At 42.4% G+C, this 19,615-nt stretch overlaps 1 protein-coding gene across 4 annotated transcripts in view; it reads right to left on the bottom strand.

Moving 5' to 3' along the window:
* Positions 1 to 19,615, bottom strand: part of PTPRK (protein tyrosine phosphatase receptor type K) — a 1,016,831-nt gene that overhangs the window by 83,601 nt on the left and 913,615 nt on the right. For all 4 annotated transcript variants that reach the window (XM_033939071.1, XM_033939068.1, XM_033939070.1 and 1 more), the window contains one exon: positions 7,289 to 7,325. In XM_033939071.1, the coding sequence (XP_033794962.1) occupies positions 7,289 to 7,325 (37 nt within the window). The remainder of the gene's footprint in view (positions 1 to 7,288; positions 7,326 to 19,615) is intronic.

Genomic DNA, 19,615 nt, shown 5'->3' on the forward strand with positions numbered 1-19,615 from the left:
TTCTTCCATTTTTTGTGTTGAGGGTGCAAAACAATGGAAATCTTTACTTTTTAATTTACAAGTATTACTTTGCATCCCTCAATTTTGTAACGCTTTTCCTGCTGTCTAGAGATACGTCTTGAAAGATGCTGATGCTTTGCTGTTTGACTTGATTATTAATAATTGTATCGGAATAGAGTATGAGTCCATTTTGTTTGTTTTTGCTTGGTCTTTTTATTAAATGCTTTTATTGTGTATGTTTTGTTATAAAAATAAATAAATATTCTATTTATTCACAGAAAGATAGGATGCTAACTTTTGGATTTGGACAGGTACTCATTCGTATTTAAACAAAATAAAGCTGATTTACCAAAGTGGGTTTTTTTTTTGTGCAAATAGGTGCCACAATAGGAAACCACATGCATGAAATCTAGAAATATAGGGAAATGTTGGGATAAAAATCTAAAATAAGTTAATTGGTAGCCAGCGTTTGGCCTGTAAAAAAGGGCTAACATGATCATATTGTCTAGCCCCTAGAGCAGTTTAATAGTAGTGGTTTGCACTAATTGGAGTCATTTAATCTCGCTCTTTCTGGCAAAGTCCCCTAAACAGAAAATTACAATAATTCAAATTGGTAAGTGCAATCTGTCCCTGCCCCATCCCTGCAAGCTCTGTCTTCATCTGCACAAAAGTGCACGGATGGGGCGGGGACAAATTTATCCCCCTGTCATTTTCTATGATGAACTGAGCCTATCTGCTGGAGTTTGAAATAAACAATTTACCAATAGCTGATATGTGAGGACAAAACGATAATTGAGTTAAAACGCCAGGATCCTAATTTTAGCACTCACTGGAATCCTAACACTACGGAAAGACAAGAACTGAAGACAAGGTGACTGTCGATCCCTATGGGAAAAGTAGGGGCTTCATTTTCTGCTTGTTCTATCACATCTTATCCTGAAGCCAGGGCTGGCGTTAGGGGGGTGCAAACAGGGCAGTTGCCCTGCGCCCCAAGGCATAACCTCCCCCTTCTAAGTGTGCTGGTCCGACGTCACTTTCACCACTGCTCATATTTTTTGTTACAGGGGAATGTGGTGCCGGCTGCAGCAGCAACTCTTGACTCTCAAATGCAGCCCCGCGTTCCTTGTGCCACGTACCGACCCCAATGATGCAACTTCCTTTTTCAGCCTGGGCAGACCGCGCGGCACAAGGAACGCAGGGAGAAAGGCCGCAGGCTGCATTTCAGAGTCACTATTGCAGCCGGCATTCTCCTGTAACAAAAATGCAAGCGGAGGTGAAGGGGGAGGATATGCCATGCCAGGAAGCCCCCAGAACTGTTTTTTTGTTGATTTTTTTTTTTTTACAAAGAAGAATGGGTTTCAAAGACATGCCAGGTGGGGAGTAAAGGGGAAGGATTTATAGGGCCAGAAACATGGGTGAACTAGCGATAGAGATGGTGGGCAATGGTCTGGAGGGATAAAACAGGACAGTAGTAGTTGGACATGGGGTGCTATGAAGGAAAGGGGAATGAGATACTTGAAGGGAAGCCAGAAAGAGAAAGGCAGAGATGGTGGACCTGGGGGTGGTATAGAGGGAGGGAGGGAGATGTATAGAAAGCACAGTTACTTATCGTAACAGTTGTTATCCAGGGACAGCAGGCAGCTATTCTCACAAGTGGGTGACATCATCCGATGGAGCCTCGATGCGGACGCCTCACAAGCAGACTTGCTTGAAGAAACTCAAAGTTTCGAGTCGCCCGCACCGCACATGCGCGAGTGCCTTCCCGCCCAGCGCAGGGCGTGTCTCCTCAGTTCAGATAGCCAGCAGAGAAGCCAACCGGGGAGGTGGGTGGGATGTGAGAATAGCTGCCTGCTGTCCCTGGATAACAACTGTTACGGTAAGTAACTGTGCTTTATCCCAGGACAAGCAGGCAGGTATTCTCACAAGTGGGTGACCTCCAAGCTAACCAAAGTGGGATGGTGGAAGAGTTGGCAACTTAGGAGTATAAATTTTGCAATACTGTTTGGCCAAACTGTCCATCCTGTCTGGAGAAAGTATCCAGACAATAGTGAGAAGTGAAGGTATGAACCGAGGACCAAGTAGCAGCTCTACAAATTTCCTCAATAGGAGTAGATCTGAGGAAAGCTACAGAAGCTGCATTCTCTGACCTTATGGGCTGTGACTTTACTGTGAAGGGGTAATCCAGCCTGGGCATAGCAGAAAGAGATACAAGCCACCATCCAATTGGAAATGGTACGCTTAGAAATAGGACGTCCCAATTTGTTCAAATCAATGGAGACAAAAAGTTGAGGAGCAGTTCTGTGTGGTTTGGTGGGTTCCAAATAGAAAGCCAAAGCACGTTTACAGTCCAGAATATGAAGAGCTGATTTTCCAGAATGAGAATGAGGCTTTGGAAAGAACACTGGAAGAACAATGGATTGGTTGAGATGAAATTCAGAGACCACTTTAGGAAGGAATTTTGGATGAGTGCGAAGAACCACCTTGTCATGATGGAACACTGTAAAAGGTGGATCCGCAACTAACGCTTGGAGCTCACTGACTCGTCGAGCGGAAGTGAGGCCAATGAGAAATCCACTTTCCAAGTGAGATACTTCAGATAAGCTTTGTCCATTGGTTCAAATGGAGGTTTCATCAGCTGAGTAAGGACAATATTGAGGTCCCAAACCAAAGGAGGCGGTTTGAGAGGAGGTTTGACATTGAAAAGTCCTTTCATGAATCTGTAAACCACCAGATGAGCAGAAAGAGGTTTCCCTTCAATAGGCTGATGGAAAGCAGCAATTGCACTAAGATGGACTCGTATCGATGTAGACTTGAGGCCAGAATGAGAAAGGTGCAACAGATAGTCCAAAACTGAAGATAAGGAGGAATGTTGAGGCTCCTTATGATGAGAAAAACACCAAGTAGAAAATCTAGTCCATTTTTTGGTGATAGCATTGTCTAGTAGTAGGCTTTCGTGAAGCTTCCAAAACATCCCTCACAGATTGAGAAAACTGGAGAGGAGCTATGCTGAGAGGAACCAAGCTGTCAGGTGTAGAGACTGTAGGTTGGGATGAAGCAGAGATCCCTGATGCTGTGTAAGCAGAGAGGGAAAAATTGGAAGAAGGTATGGCTCCCTGCTGCTGAGTTGAAGTAGAAGGGAGTACCAGGGTTGTCTGGGCCACCAAGGAGCAACCAGAATCATGGTGGCATGGTCGGTCTTCAGTTTGACCAGCGTCTTTTGAATTAGAGGAAATGGAGGAAACGCATATAGAAAGAGATTCGTCCAATCCAGAAGAAAAGCATCTGCCTCGAGGTGATGAGGAGTGTACATCCTGGAGCAGAACTGAGGCAGTTTGTAGTTGTGGGGGGCTGCAAAGAGGTCTATCTGAGGCGTCCCCCACTAAGAGAAAATGTGATGAAGGGGCATGGAATGGAGAGTCCATTCGTGGGGCTGCAGAAGACGACTTAAGATGTCCGCTAAGGCATTGTCCACCCCCTGAATGTAGACAGCTTTGAGGAAGGTGTTGTGGCGAATGGCCTAATCCCAAACTTTCAGAGCTTCTTGACAGAGGAAGGCAGACCCCGTGCCTCCCTGTTTGTTGACATAATACATGGCGACTTGATTGTCTGTTTGAATGAGGACTACACGGTCGTGAAGAAGACAAAGCATATTCCAGTGCAGGTGACATTTTTAAGGACAGAATAAAATTTCCTCAAATTAGGTGCCCTAGTGATTAGAGTAATATTGTTCTTTTTTAGCAGCATAGATCTCCTTTTTGTACCAACAAGATGTGTCCTTGAATTTTATTCAAAAATCATCTGATGTACATTTTTCACCCACTGTCTCTCCCAATTACAAAGTTGATGTTTCAACAGTTTTAGATGATCAGAGAACCAAGGTTACCACTACTTCACAGATTGAGAGGAGGAGTTCAATACCTCTAATAAGGCTGTTCCCTCTACAACAGGGGTCTCAAAGTCCCTCCTTGAGGGCCGCAATCCAGTCGGTTTTTCAGGATTTCCCCAATGAATATGCATGAGATCTATGCGCATGCACTGCTTTCAATGCATATTCATTGGGGAAATCCTGAAAACCTGAGGAGGGACTTTGAGACCTTTGCTCTAAAACAGTGGTTCCCAAACCTGTCCTGGGGGACCCCCAGCCAGTCAGGTTTTCAAGATATCCCTAATGAATATGCATGAGAGAGATTTGCATATAATGGAAGTGACAGATATGTAAATCTCTCTCATGCATATTCATTAGGGATATCTTGAAAACCTGACTGGTTGGGGGTCCCCTAGGACAGGTTTGGGAACCACTGCTCTAAAACAATAGCAAGTGACCGATTCCAGGTCTCGGCTTGGGCATCTAAACTAAAAGTCAAAATATTCTGTAGTCAGATCTAGAAGTTGGTATATTTTCTCTTTGGTGAGTGCTGCTAGGTGTCCCAAGGTAAATTTGCAATGTACGTGTGAAAACACATTAAAATTCTCCCCCCACCAGAGGGCAATGTTTGTGTGCTAATTAGTTAGCGAAGCTACATTACTGTGCACTAACTGGTTAGCGCAGGATTAGCATACGAGCCCTTACAGTTTACAAAACAATTGTTGGGGATGTTTTCAAGCACTGACCATGTAGTTTATTATAAGGAATTCACAGTAATTGTATAAAAAAACCCTCCAGGACAGGCTAGCACAGTCAGTAATATCACCTTTGATCTGAACAGTGTTTACTTCTTTTGGGATCTTGCTAGGTAATTGTGACCTTGATTAGCTACTATTAGAAACAGGATTCTGGCAATGAAGGACCTTCGGTCTGTTCTAATATGGCACCACTTATAGTCTAACTCAATGAATGACTCAACAGCTATTTTGACACTGTAGATGGAAAAAGCATTGATTTAAAAAAAAAAAAAAAAAATCAGAGAGTAGGGGAGCTGGCAGTGGAGCCTGCAGACAGGAGTCTGCCAGGGTTTCAGAGTAGCCAGAGCTAGAGATGGGTCCCCAGACTGAGGTTACACAGACATCTGGACTAACCAAACATGGATTAACCTGGATCTAACATATTGATAGTTGTGCCTGCCTCCTCACAGGTGCTTGTAGCTCCAATCCCTGCTGCCTTCATTTAGCCGAGGCCTGCTGCAACGGAAGTGGGTGGCAGTGCAAGGAAGAGACATCAGAAAGCATTATGGGAAAGCTTTGGCGGCTGACAGAAGCAATTTCCTTCTGATTCTCTGGACTCTCTCTTACTTCAACCGACAGATGCCTATGTAGCCTGGTCCCTCTGTGGCAGTAAAGGGACTGTGATTTCTGAAGTTTATACAGCTGTGGATGGGTTTCTAGGTAACGGGTTGGGGAAACATAATCTAATTGTTGAAGTGGTGATGTGGAAGTGGGATAGGACCAAGTTACTCCTCTAGAAGTATTTTTGTGTATTCAATGGGCTTACTTGATATATTTTATTACTTATAAACTATACTATATTTGATATTATGACTGATCAATATTCAAAGTCATGGTTTAAGCCATTAGCAAAAACTGCTGACATAATAAGTGCTTTTTAAATTTAAAGATTGCACAACAGACAAATGTTAGACGGAAAACTTGATGCCTGTCCAAAATTTGTAATGTAAAGGAATGCCCATGAAATTCAAAAGGCATGGCTAAATGTATCCATTCAGTGCCGATACTCAGCCTTTACCTTGATAACTTTAGTCATTTAGGTGGACCATGCAAATATGAGTCTCAGTTTCAAACAGAAAAGTTAATAATTTAAGAACATCAAGACATGCAAATAATTCATCCAGTTATCTTTACGGTAGCTGTGTCTTTGGATATTGACCCCTGTATTTTAATCATCATAAACCACCTTTAGTAGTTGTATAGTCCTAGGTTTTCACTTATGAATGCTTCACCTAGACAAATTAAGTTAAGCTGTGGCAGCTATTGTACAAAAAAAGCACTTTCTGTACATTTTACATTACCAGACATATAGTATTTCATCTAGTTTATTTTTATTGCTGTACAGGCTTACACACCAGGAACTGCCTTTTAATTGTATGATCAATGTCTATAAAACCCTTCAAAAATGAGATTTGGGAAAGAAAAGAAGATATTGGTGTTCTCCAGAAACCAGGTGATTTCAGAAAGCCTATGGTAAAGAGTGCATGGAAATATTATAAGCTCCAGCCAAATTACAGCTCATCAGCTTTAAGGGAGGCAAGAGCAATCATACTGCTCCACACTGCTATATACACACAAACGTTACCTGATTGCGACAAAATCCTTAAATTATATTTTCTAACTTTCTAACCTCATTAAAACCCGACCAAAAATAAAAACCTAAGGGTTGATATTCAGCCTGCAGCAGTGAAAAAATTTTTTTTAAGCTACTGGCAGTGATGCTCCCAGATATTCAATGCCGAGCCATGTCCGGGCACTGTCATGGAATATCCCGGTTTATGCAGCCAGCACTTATACAGCATATTGTGTTGTATAAGCAACACAATATGACTTTTTGCGGTCCTATTTGCTTGCTAAACTTATGAAGTGCTGATACTCAGCACTAAGGGGAAAATTCTATAAATGGCGCTTAAACTTAGGCGATGCCTAAGTTAATTGACAAACGTTGTTAAAACGGGAAAAAACAAAAGTTAAAGCGCCCAATGATGCCTAATAAAAGGCACCAGAATCGCACCTATGTAGGCGCTTTATGGTGCTTAATGCCACTATGGGCGTGGCTAACGCCGGAAGTGGCGTTAAGTGTTGTAAAGTGCCTCTATAGGTGCAATCCGCAACAAACGGGGGTGACAGAAATGTAGGCCTGGAAAACCCTGGCCTACATTTCTGGCGCCTATCTTTCCTGGAGGCGCCATTCACATGCGCTCAGCGGCCGCTTTTTTAGGTGGCTGCCGATATCGACGCCATATAGAGAATTTGAGCCTAAATGTCCACTTATGGACTGTCCACAAAATAACCAGTTTCGAGTTCAGCGATCCGTGGTGATCTTCAGCGGCACTCACCAGTTTTAAGTGGCTGCCCAATATCAGCGGATAGCTCTGGAAACACGATTTAAGTGGCCAGGAACTGTTTCTGGCTAGTTAAATCACTTTGACTATCGACTCCCTTTTGAAATCACCCTTCTAGGTTTTGAAGAACATGCACAGGATGAGGCACACTTAAACCCCTCTTATACGACATCTTGTTAACCCAACTGTGTGAGCCCCAATCACACTTGTATTGACTGCTGACACCACCATCCAAACAGGAAAACTTGACAACTCTGCATTTACTTATTCATGATTCTTACCTTGAGTTGCAATGTAGTGACTGGGTCTCTGATATCCCTAAAATTGCAAAATAAATCTGTCAGCACATTGCAATTAGACCCTAATCACCTAATACTGTCAGTCTGCAGATGTTATGACTTTCTTGGTTCCCTGTAGAAATCACAGATACAGTAGCAGATGCTTCACTATTTAACTAATACTCAAGTGGTTAAAACACTTCAACAATATCTCTATGCTCAACAGTGTTTCAGTGACCTGAACTTTTTTTTAAAAAAAATTTCTTTTCTGTTCAAATAAACTACTGTACTTCAGATCTTGCTACTTTATATTGGAGTGAAATAGATGTAATGCTCTAATGAAATTTGAGGTCAAGAGGTTATTACATGAAACTGCAGGGATCAAGGTTCAAAGAAAACATGAAAAAATACTTCAGTGAATGGTATATGTTTGCAATAGCCTACCAGTAGAAGTAATGGCAATCAAAACTGTCAGACAGAAAACATGACAGAAACATGCTTATCTCAAAAAGCATAGTGGTAAGAGCAGATGGGGAGGAAGGGGACAAATAGAGAAAGAGGGGCTTCTGAATGCTTGTTTAGTCATATAAAACCTCACTGTGCCAATGAGGGAGAAAATACTGTTTAAGTCAATGGGGAGACTAGAAAATGACATTAGCTTTCTAGAAAGCTTGGGGCAGGGGTGTCAATCTACAATTCTGGAGGGCCACAAAACCACCAGAATATATATATTGACAGGAAGGCAGCTGTTAAGAGGTAAAACCCTGCTCTAAAACCCACAATCCCTAAATCTAAGCCAGTCCAGCAGCCAGAGAATAAGGTTTTATCCAGAGTAAAACCAACAGGGTTAAGACAAGAGAGCCATCCACCTGGAAGCCCAGTAGGGAGGGCTCCCAAACCACAGTTTAATTCTCCTTATTCCTTTCCCAAGAGAAGGGATGTTTCCCTGCAAAATCAAGCTGTGAAACAGAGAATCAACTCCAGGGACTACTCCAGGGAAACTGCAGGCAGGTAAGCCTTCAGACATAAAGCTGGTGAATAAATTAAGCCCAGCTGAGGCTAAAGGGGAAACAGAGCCCGACACACAGCACCAGCCTGGACCTTCCCTCCCCAGAGGAAGAAATGTAACTTTTTACCACCCAAAGAAGGACAAACAGAACTGCCACCAGCAGCTAAGTACTGGGACCTTGCAGAAGGGTTTGTCAGGGGAAGGCAATGATACAGAGGGGGGAGGGGAAGCCTGGCCAGACAGCTCCTCTAACTACCCTGAAGGGGGAGAGGAATGGGAAAATGTAAACGTAGAAATCTTAGAAATAGGCGATTATGATAACAGTAGTATGGGCTGGGAGAGCCATAATATCCCAGAAGAATATAATGTGCCAGAAGATGGCATGGAGTTGTAATGTAACTGCTTACCAGCACTGCTCTTTGCAAACATTTCTCCAGCCAGAGTATTAAATGAGCTAGGAACATGTATATGCTGGGGAAGGGCTACAGAGTGCTGACAAGAAACAGGGACCGAGTAAAAGTGTTGGTGGACTTAGCCATTCCCTGGACAAACTTCTAAATTGCTGTGAAGTAGCAAGGGGTGTTTGGAAACTCGGGCAGGGCATAGAACAGCTGTATGCACAGGAAGGGTTGTTTTGTTTCCACCTCCACTGCTTGGCAAAACGGGAGAAGTCCCAAGAGAGAAAAGCAGTAAAAGCTGAGAAGTTAAATTAAGAGTCAATGAAAACTATTCTGATTTATTGTTTGAACTGGCTATACTATACCAGGCATTATCTTAAGAGAAGGGAGAAGGCTGGCAGAGCGCTCCTGAAGAGGGAACCTACCCACCTGCAGGTGGGGGTCCCAACCGAGACTAATATTATTTTGGCATAAGTATTAGGGGCAAACGAAGCCTGATGGCAATGAACTTTGAAATGAAATACAATAATAAGAATGAATGCTTTATCCAGATGGCAGTGAAGACTGAACTGTATTGAAATTATCACTGGATTTAAGCCTGATATTTCATTTTTTTTCTTGAGGCCAAATAAAGTGTAAACATTATTTTGAACTGAATCCAGGAAACTCTGTCTTTTTCTTTTTACCAACCAAATCAAAGGTGCCCAAAATCTTGCCTGTGGTCCAAGCCAGGTTTTTTGCTAGCCAAGGGCCTGGCCCGGCCACTATATATATATATGGCCACCCATGCCGAGGTTCTCGAGACCCTGAGAGAACTCAAACCCTCCAATACCATCCTCGATCCCTGCCCATCCAACCTCCTGTTGTCCACAGAAGACGCCATGGCAGAATCCATCCTCCCCATCATTAACACCTCCCTCTCCACAGGGACATTTCCCCTCAGCTGGAAATCAGCTATTATCAAACCCACTCTAAAAAAACCCACCCTTGACCCTAACGAACCTGGCAACTATCGCCCGGTCTCCAACCTCCCATTTGTCTCCAAACTCCTAGAACGAATTGTGCTCCGCCGACTACACCCTTCCATAGAAGAACAAGTGACCCTGTCCCCTGCTCAATCCGGCTTCCGAACAGGCCACAGCACAGAGTCAGTACTCCTAGATATCATCGATGACAGCTGGTCAATACTCGACAAAGGCAGCGATGCCCTACTAGTCCTACTTGACCTCAGTGCTGCCTTTGACACGGTCAACCACCATCTCCTCATATCCAGACTCTATGACCTTGGAATCAAGGACTCTGCCCTCCAATGGTTCACCTCCTTCCTCCACCAAAGGACCCAAACTGTTCTACTAGGGACGCACAAATCTAACCCCAAGCCTATCAAATATGGCGTTCCCCAAGGCGCCCTTCTTTCCCCCTTCTATTCAACCTCTACATCAGACCTGTCATTGATATAGCGCAGAAGTACAACATTAAAATCCACTCCTATGCCAATGACATCCAGCTGCTCCTCCCTCTAGGCGAAAACCGATCGTCCCAAATTGCTAACCTCCAACACTGCCTCTCTGACATGAAAACCTGGATGACAAACAACAAACTACAACTGAACGCCTCTAAGACCGAACTCTTTTGGATCAGGAAAAAAAACACCAAATACACACGCCCAACACTGTCATGGGACTCCACTCTACTAACGGCAACAGATCAAGTATGCAGCCTAGGAGTAACCTTAGACGGACACCTATCCCTATCCACCCACATATCCCAAGTAGTCTCTACCTCCTTCTACTACCTCCGCCAACTGAGAAGGATCAAACCTTACATCTCCACACCTGACCTAGCCCAACTCCTCTACGCATATATCCTCTCCAGAATGGATTACTGCAACTCCCTATTTAATGGAATAACTAAAAAAGATCTCAAGCGCCTCCAACGGGTCCAAAATGCAGCTATCCGCCTCCTACACATCCTCAACTACCATGATCCCATCTCCCCAGCATTCCGCGCTGAACACTGGCTCCCAATTAGCCAACGCTGTGCATTCAAGGCCCTGGCAATAGCACACAAAATAATTTATGCCACCACCCCCTCCTACATAAAATCCAAGCTACCCATCTAAATCCCCACCCGCACCCTCCGCTCAGAAACGGAGATACGCCTATGCATTCCCCCCGGAAGGTCCCTCCTCTCAGAAAACGCCAGCAAACGCTCCTACAGTCACTTCATTCCCCAACTCTGGAACCAACTCCCCCCTCAACTCAGACTACAGAACTCACTAATGACATTCATGAAAATGGTAAAGACCCTCCTCTTCAACTAAAGGTCACCCTCAGTCTACACCCAAGCCCCTTAAACCCCACCTCTACCCTTCTTTCTCCATTCTAATCTTCGTCCTAAATTTCTGTATAGTCCACTCTCAGCCTATACTCAAATAACTTGTATCTAAACTAAACTACTTATATTTAACTTACTGTTCTTAATTTGCTGTATAGTCCCTATATCTAAACTGCTGCACAGTCTCGTATGTCCAAGTATTTAAATCTACTCTATAATCTTGTATGTCCAATTCACTCCATTGTGAATGTTTACTTGTAAACCGTTCTGAGCTACTGGGAGGACGGGATAAAAATCTAAATAAATAAAAAAAATAAAATTCTTATCTGTACTCTTTTGTGTAAAAAAAATCCACATAATCAAACTTAAGAATAGCCTTATGGATCAGACCAATAGTCCATCTAGCCCATCCTCACGGTGGCCAATACAGGTCACTAATACTTGGCAAAAACCCAAAGAGTAGCAACATTCTATGCTACCGATCCAGGGCACGCAATGGCTTCCTCCATGTCTGTCTCAATAACAGACTATGGACTTTTCCTCCAGGAAATTGTCCAAACCATTCTTTAAACCAGCTATGCTATCCGCTCTTACCACATCTGGCAATGTGTTCCACAGCTTGACTATTCTCTGAGTGAAAAAATATTTCCTCCTATTGGTTTTAAAAGTATTTCCCTGTAACTTCATCGAGTGTTCCCTAGTCTTTGTAATTTTTGACGGAGTGAAAAATCGATCCACTTGCACCCGTTCTACTCTACTCAGGATTTTGTAGCCTTCAATCATCTCCCCTCAGCTGTCTCTTTTCTAAGCTAAAGAGGCCAAACTTTTTTAGTCTTTCCTCATACGAGAGGAGTTCCATCCCCTTTATTATCTTGGTCGCTCTTCTTTGAACCTTTTCTAGCTGTGCTATATCTTTCTTGAGCTAAGGCGACCAGAATTGAATGCAATACTGCAGGTGAGGTCGCACCATGGAGCGATACAGAGGCATTATAACATCAGGGTGACTCACAACATAAACCATAATATACAATAGTGAAAATATTTATGAAAAATTTTTGTGATGTGTGCTCAGAAAGAAATGCCCATAAATGTGGGCACTTGGTTTCTTAGCGCATATCACAAAAATTTTCATAAATGTTTTCACTGCTGTATATTATAGTTTACTAGTCTTTAAGCCCGTTACATTAACGGGTGCTAGAATATATGTCTGTCTGTCTTTCTTTCTTTCTGACTCTCTCTCTCTCCCAATGTCTCTCTCTCTCTCTATGACTCCCTTTTTCTGTCTGTCTTTCTGTCCCTCTCCCTGCCCCTGTGTCTTTCTTCCTTTCTGTCTGTCTCCCTCCCTCCTGCTGTCTATCATTCTTTCCCTCCATTTCCCTGTGCAGTAGTATTTCCACCCCATTTCCCTGCAACAGCATTTCCCTCCCCCCCCCCCGACTTCCCTGTGCAGCAGCAGCGGTATTTGTCTTCCCCTCCAGGTCCCTGTGCAGCAGTTGCACATTTCCCCCACCCCTTCCCTTCTCTTACCGCGATCTTGCCTACTCCGTTTGGCCCCTCCCCCGCGTTCTGGCCTGCTGCGATCTGGCTGCTCCGTTCGGCTCCTCGCGGCTGGAGTCCTCTTCTTTGTCGGCCCTCCCTTCCCTTCCCGCGGTCTTGAGCTTGGGTCTGGTCTGGCCTGCTCGCCTTGCCGTATTTTTTTTTTTTAGTTGAAAGACGCGGCGGTGGCTCCTCTCATGATCCCCACCTGCGTCGGAAGTCCGATGCAGGCAGGGATCGTGAAAGGAGCCACCGCTGCGTCTTTCAACTAAAAAATGCAATACGACAGGGAGCAGGCCAGACCGAAAAACAGAACCGTAAGCCGCGCATGCGCACTTCCTATGGGTCGCTACAGCTCATGGAAAAGCGGCGCATGCATAGGAAGTGCGCATGCGCGGCTTACCATTTTATTATATTAGATGAATATTCATTAGGGAAAGCCAGAAAAACTGTCCAGTTTCTGGATTTCCAGGACTGCAGTTTGATGCCCTGGCCTGGAGCAACTGGCTTATAACTGCTATGGTTATAGCCCTAGAAACAGTGGTAAAACGCATTGAGTTTCCAAGAAGGCATGCAGCAATCATCATTATAACCAAACCATTAATACGCATGCCTGGAATAGATACAAAAGACACTAGTGAAAAAAGGACTAACCCCCTCTTCTACAAAACTATGCTAGCAATTTCTAGCACGGGGAGCTGCATTGAATGGCCTGCGCTGCTCCCGATGCTCATAGGAACTCTATGAGCGTCGGGAGCAGCATGGGCCATTCAGTGCGGCTCCCCGCGCTAGAAACGGCTAGCGCAGTTTCGTAGAAGAGGGGGGTAAGTGGTCAAGCAAAAAGATATAAAGGAAACCTTGTGTTGGTTTAAGTATAGAAATGTATAAGCTACTCTAGATGAAGTGGCAGGAAACCAAAACAGGTAACTGAGCAGAATGAACAGGTCAACTGATCCACCTGCTATCATTTAGTAGGAGGTTGACATTATATGTTCAATGGCAGCTGTGAATACAGTATGAATTCTTCAAGCTAAATTTTAGGCTAAATTGAATGATACAATCCATATAGAAAAGGGTGAATAGAAGGTAGGACCATAAAATTAGCTTCTATCTAGCAAACATATAGGTTTAGTTTACAGCTGCTGAATAGCAGCTCCAAATAGATTTATTTATGGTTTATTTAGTTATATCCCCCTTTAACAAGGTGGGCTATAATACCACATTCACAATAAGCATTATAAACAGTCATACTCAGTATTAATTCATGATGAAATTGTCTCTCTTTGGATTTCTGGAACAAAGACCATAGAAGTCCATCCAGCACCATCTTTAGGTTCTAACTACTGGAGTTGCTGTCGAAGTCCACTCCAGCCTATCCAAACCATCTTGCCATTTGAGGGACTGTCTTCAAATTCCAAATTACTGGAATTTCTGTCGAAGCCCTCTCCAACCCATACTAAACCGAATTGCCATATACAAGACACAGACTATGCAAATCTTCCCAGTACCGGCCTTAGTTCTTCACAGCTGGAGTTGCCATTTAAGCACCACTCGACACAACAAACACACATGCAACCATTTAAGTTTTGGTTTTTATACCATTCATTTTCTAATTAGACATCCTCTGTGTTCACCCATGCCTTTATGAATTCTGTCACTGTTTTTGTCTCTACCACCTTTCTCCCAAGGGCATGAAAACTGGATACTGGGCTAGATGGATCATTGGTCTGATCCAGTATGGCTGTTCTTATGTTCTTAAGAGGTGGGAGAAATTTTTTTTTCCTCCAATACATTTTTGCATCTTAGAGTAAATGAATTCCAAATGCTTATTAGACAAAAAGAGATGTGTATATGAACTTTGGCATGACAAATGGTTCTGCTGATCATAAGTTTCAATCTCTTTTCTTTTTTTTGTAAATCTTTATTAATTTTCAAAACTTATACAAAGTGCAAACAAATATACATACAATATAACATATAACATAGTACAGCACTTATATTCGACCAAATGTTACAACAAATTACCCTATTCCCCCCTCCCCTCCCTCCCTATCTGGATGTGTGTAGAAATCGTCAAAAAATTAAGGGCTTAATTCAATCAATCTGCTGATTAACAAATGTCTCAAATGGACCCCATGTGTCCTTAAATCTTTTATTATTTCACAATTGTTCTGCATACATTCTTTCATACCTATAATACAAACAAAGCATTTCCCACCAAAAAGAAAAATTTAATCTATCCCAGTTCTTCCAGTTTCTGGTTATCAATTGCATGGCCACCCCCCGTCATAATCAGAAGAAGTCTGCTTTTATGTGTATCAATAGGACTCTTAGATTTCAACAATGTCCCAAATAGAACCACGTCATAAGACAATGGTATAGAAACACCGAGTACCATATTAATTTTTCCCTATATTGATTTCCAAAAGTTGAGTATCAATGGACAATAAAATAACAAATGATCCAATGTCCCTATTTCAAGATGACAGTGCCAGCATCTATATAACAAAACAAAACAAAAAACAACCCAAGTCTGTCTCATAGATGCTGACGGTGTACATCTCATTCTCTAAGTCCAAATCTGTGACCATTGCGCAACAGAAATATGCTTCTTTGTTTCTATACTCCAATGTCTTTTAAGCTTCTTTTAGATTTTTTAACCAAATATTCAGATATTAATTTATGCCACTTAGTGGCCTGATGTCCTTGAAAATCTATCTGGAAACATAGACCCGGAAAGCTATACTGATTTTTTACGTTGCGCCAGTCCGGGGGCGGAGCTTGGCCGCGTTAAGAAATGGACATGTGAATCTGTTGCTCCCTCTCTGCCTGCATTACTGAAGGATTAAGATTGGTCACCACGGGGTTTTTTTCTCCTGATTTTGATCTAAAAGATTGGTTTATCACTTCAGGACGGCCTCTGGCAAAGCTACAAAATCGGATGTCAGTGTGGGGACTGGAGGAGTAGCAAAAAGATTAAAGGCAGATCCTCCAGCGCCTTCGAAGGTGCCTTTGCCCAGAGATACAACAGAGCTTTTAGAGCAAGTGATTGCTGATCTTTCTACAATAAAAAATATGCTTTCCCAAACAACTTCTAAATTATCTGCTCTTCAGCTGGATGTATCTACACTAACGAATCAGATGGCTGTGAGCAATGCTAAAGTGGAGCAGCTGGAGCAAAGAATGCAGACAGCTGAAGTTCATATTACACAGTCGGTTTCTGATCATAAATTGGTATCCCAACTTATGCAGGATTTGGAGGAGGCTAGTAACAGGTCTCATTGGAAAAATGTTCGTAGTTTGGGACTGGCTGAAGGGGCAGAAGGAAGTAATCCCATTTCTTTTCTCACGGACTTTATCTCGAAGATACTGTCTATTACTTTTTCTCAGCCATTTGAGGTAGAGAGGGCTCATCGTGTGCCTCTCGTTTTTCTAATAAACAATGGCCCAGACCTTTAATATTCAAGGTTTTGAGGTTTCAACATGCAATGGATATTTTAGGGGCAGCAAAGGTGAAAAAGGTTTTATGGAAGGAGAAAAAGCTTTTGTTTCTTCCCAATTTCACCAAGCAAACTGCTCTGATTAGGAAACAATTTTTAGATCTTTGGCCACAGCTCAGAGAACTAGGGGGCAAATATGGACTGATGTATCCAGCTGTTATGAAAAACCCTGAATAATACTACCAAACAGTACCGGGACCCTAAAAGTTTATTGGATTTTATTAAGGATCAACAACAGCAGCGAATGGAGTAAGGGTTAATCAGACATGGCAGTTGGAATGACAGTTTGGAATTCGGATTTGCTTTATGTATTTTTTGATTCAAAGCCCTTTCAAAGGCATTATCTATATATAACACAGGTCTCTCCTCTTAGTTTATGGTTTTTAATGCATACGAGTTAAAAAAAAATAAAAACATGGTTTATTGATTTTCAGTGGATTGCAGCAAGCCTTTTCGTGTTGTTGTTTTGGAGAGGGAGGAGGCTTGTGGTCACTGGATTTGATATGATCTTGGGTTTTTACTACCTTCAAGTCTTCATATGGAATAATAGTGGCCTCTTTTTACTCCTTCAGTGGAATTATTTTTGGTTTACTGGATTTTTTCACCAATTTCGATGACTGTTAATGTCAGGGTTTCTGGGAAACTTTTATGTTAATTTCACTACGTTTGGATGTCATTGGGTTAACATCGGGACTTCTTGGAAAATTAGACGTAGCCCAAGTGAACTCCGTTGTGAGGTGTAAGGGTTCCTGTTTGTGAAAGGGAAGATCTTGGTGCTTTGTCTGGATCTGAACCAGTGACGAGTAGATTTTTACCTGGCAAGCTCTTTTTGATTCCTTGATCGCTAAGGGTGGAAGGATCGGAACTGGATACTGGTGCGCTTTCTTCAATGGGGGCCTACAGCCTTGTGGATATACGTTGCTTTACTTTTATCACAAGGCTCGGACAAGATCATTTTGAAGGGTGAAAATTAAGCTCATTGTGTTCTTGAGTTTAAGGATGAGGCGGACTATTGTTATTGATCAGATGTGTATATTTCCTATGTGCATTATCTGACCGCTTGTTTATTCAAGGGGTTGGGGTTGTGTTTGAAGTGGTGCCATGTGTTTTTGTGGTGTGGCTTGCTTAGGGTCTGGGAGTAGGATTTTAGACTTGCCGATTTGTATCTTGGAGTTTAACCATAGGGATTGACATGTAGATTGTTGCATTGGAGTAGGAGTTAAGGTATTTATAAATTTTAACCTAGTCCAGGTGGAATGAAGAATTATATTGTCCTTGTATATTCTAGGAAGCTTGATACTTAAAATATGGCTAAGATGTAATGGGGGCCAAAAGATGACTTTCCAGTATCAATCAATCTGGTAAATTATCCATGAGTTCAGGAAGGATCCAATACATACCCTGATGTAAAATAAAGGCTTGATGATACCTGTAAAAATTTGGAAAATTTACCCTTCCCGCCGATTGCAATTTTTGCAGAGATACTAAGGCTATTCTAGAAGTTTTACCAAGCCAAAGGAAGTTTGTAAGAATTCCATTTAGTTTTTATAAAAAGAATTCTGAAAATAAACTGGTAACATACTCATTTGGTAACAAACTACAGGCAAAATCATCATTTTGATGGTCTGGACTCTCCCCCATCAAGAAAGATGTAAAGGATTCCAATGCTCACACATTTCTTTGACTTTCAATAATAAGGATTTTTCATTTACTGTCATTGTGTCTTCCAATGATTTTTGAATTTTTGAATATTTTATTCCCTCTTCCTTCCAAAGGAATGGGAATGGATCAAATAAACCTTTTATACAATGTACATTCAATGGAAGAACTCCAATTTATCTTATAACCAGAAAATTTACCAAAACGATCATTCAATTCCAGTAAATGCGGAATGGCTGATTCAGGATTTTTCAAATGAAGCAATATTTCATCTGCATAAGCTGAAACTTTACAATCTCAACCTGCATATGGAATTCCCTGTATCTCCTTTGCCTGCTGAATGGCCAACAAAGGTTCCAAAACAATATCAAAAAGCAAAGGAGATAAGGGGCATCCTTGTCTAACTCCCCTGTTTAAATTAAAACGTTTAGAGAATGTGTTATCTAATATAATAAAACCCTAAGCCGCGCATGCGCACTCTTACCTGCGTGCGGGCAGACTGGATGGGCCTTGGCCCTTATCTGCCGTCTATTTCTATGTTTCTATGCTCCTATTTTCCGTGCACTGTAGGTCCCCGCAGGTAGGAGTGCGCATGCGCGGCTTAGGGTTTTGTCGGCTTCAAGCGGTGCGGAGGCTGTAGGCCGCAGCGGCTGTTGGTGCCTGCAGGCTGCGGTGGCTTGAGGTGGCTGTTGGCGGAGGGCAGACGCGAGTTAAGGGGCGCTGCTGGACAGGGGAAGAGAAGGGGGGGAGAAAAAGGAAGGGAGGCCTACTGCTGGACGGGGGAGCAGGAAAGAGGTGCTATTTCCTAAAGCAATACCTACAAAAAGATGCACACAGAGAAAATCCTGGGAAAGTTCTCCATTTGGGTGCAGGGAACTTGAAAGCAGTCTGTAAGACTAAAATCTCACTTCCAACTGCTTTCCTCTGCTCAAAAGGTACCCAGATCAACTGAAAGGTGCTGATGGACAGGGGAAGAGACGGGGGGTGGGGTGGGGGGGAGAAAAAGGAAGGGAGGCCTACTGCTGGACAGGGAGACAGGAAAGAGGTGCTGCTGGACAGGGGGGAGATTAAAAAGAAGGAGAAGGGCTGCTGCTAGATAAGGGGAGCTGTGAAGGGGTGGTGGTGGACACAGGGAAGGTAAAAGGAAGGGAGAATGGGTGGACAGCCGAGGAAAAAGAAAGACAGAAAGAAAGACAGAAATACAGAAAGCGGCTAAGGAGAGAGCAAGAGAAAGAAATAAAGACAGACACACACATATATTCTAGCACCCATTAATGTAACGGTCTATAAGACTAGTTAATATATAATCTGGCTGAGAGGGAACTATACAAGGTTTGAATCATTTAAATAAATCCGGAACCTATTCCAAAACAATCCATTGCTTGAAACATAAAAGTCCATTCTACATGATCAAAGGCCTTCTCTGCATCTAAGGAAACAGAGAAAGCAGGATCATCTATTGTTTTTGCTAAATTTAGCATATGAAGTGCCAATCTGGTGTTATTTGCAGAATGTCTTTGAACAACAAAACCCATCCTCTGTGTTCACCCATGCCTTTATGAATTCTGTCACTGTTTTTGTCTCTACCACCTTTCTCCCGAGGACATGAAAACAGACCATTGGTCTGATCCAGTATGGCTGTTCTTATATTCTTGAAACTTTTTTTTCCCAATACATTTTTACATCTTAGAGCAAATGAATTCCAAATGCTTATTAGATATAAAGAGATGTGTATATGAACTTTGGCCATGACAAATGGTTCTTAAGTTTCAATATCTTTTCTAATTTATAGCAATTTCTACATATTTTACCAAATTTATCTAATTTACACCCATTTCTACATATTTTACCAAATATCTGCAAGACATATTTGATTTTAACAGGTCGCTTA

This window comes from Geotrypetes seraphini, chromosome 3 (assembly GCF_902459505.1).
Source record: "Geotrypetes seraphini chromosome 3, aGeoSer1.1, whole genome shotgun sequence".
NCBI classification, from domain to species: Eukaryota; Metazoa; Chordata; class Amphibia; order Gymnophiona; family Dermophiidae; genus Geotrypetes; species Geotrypetes seraphini.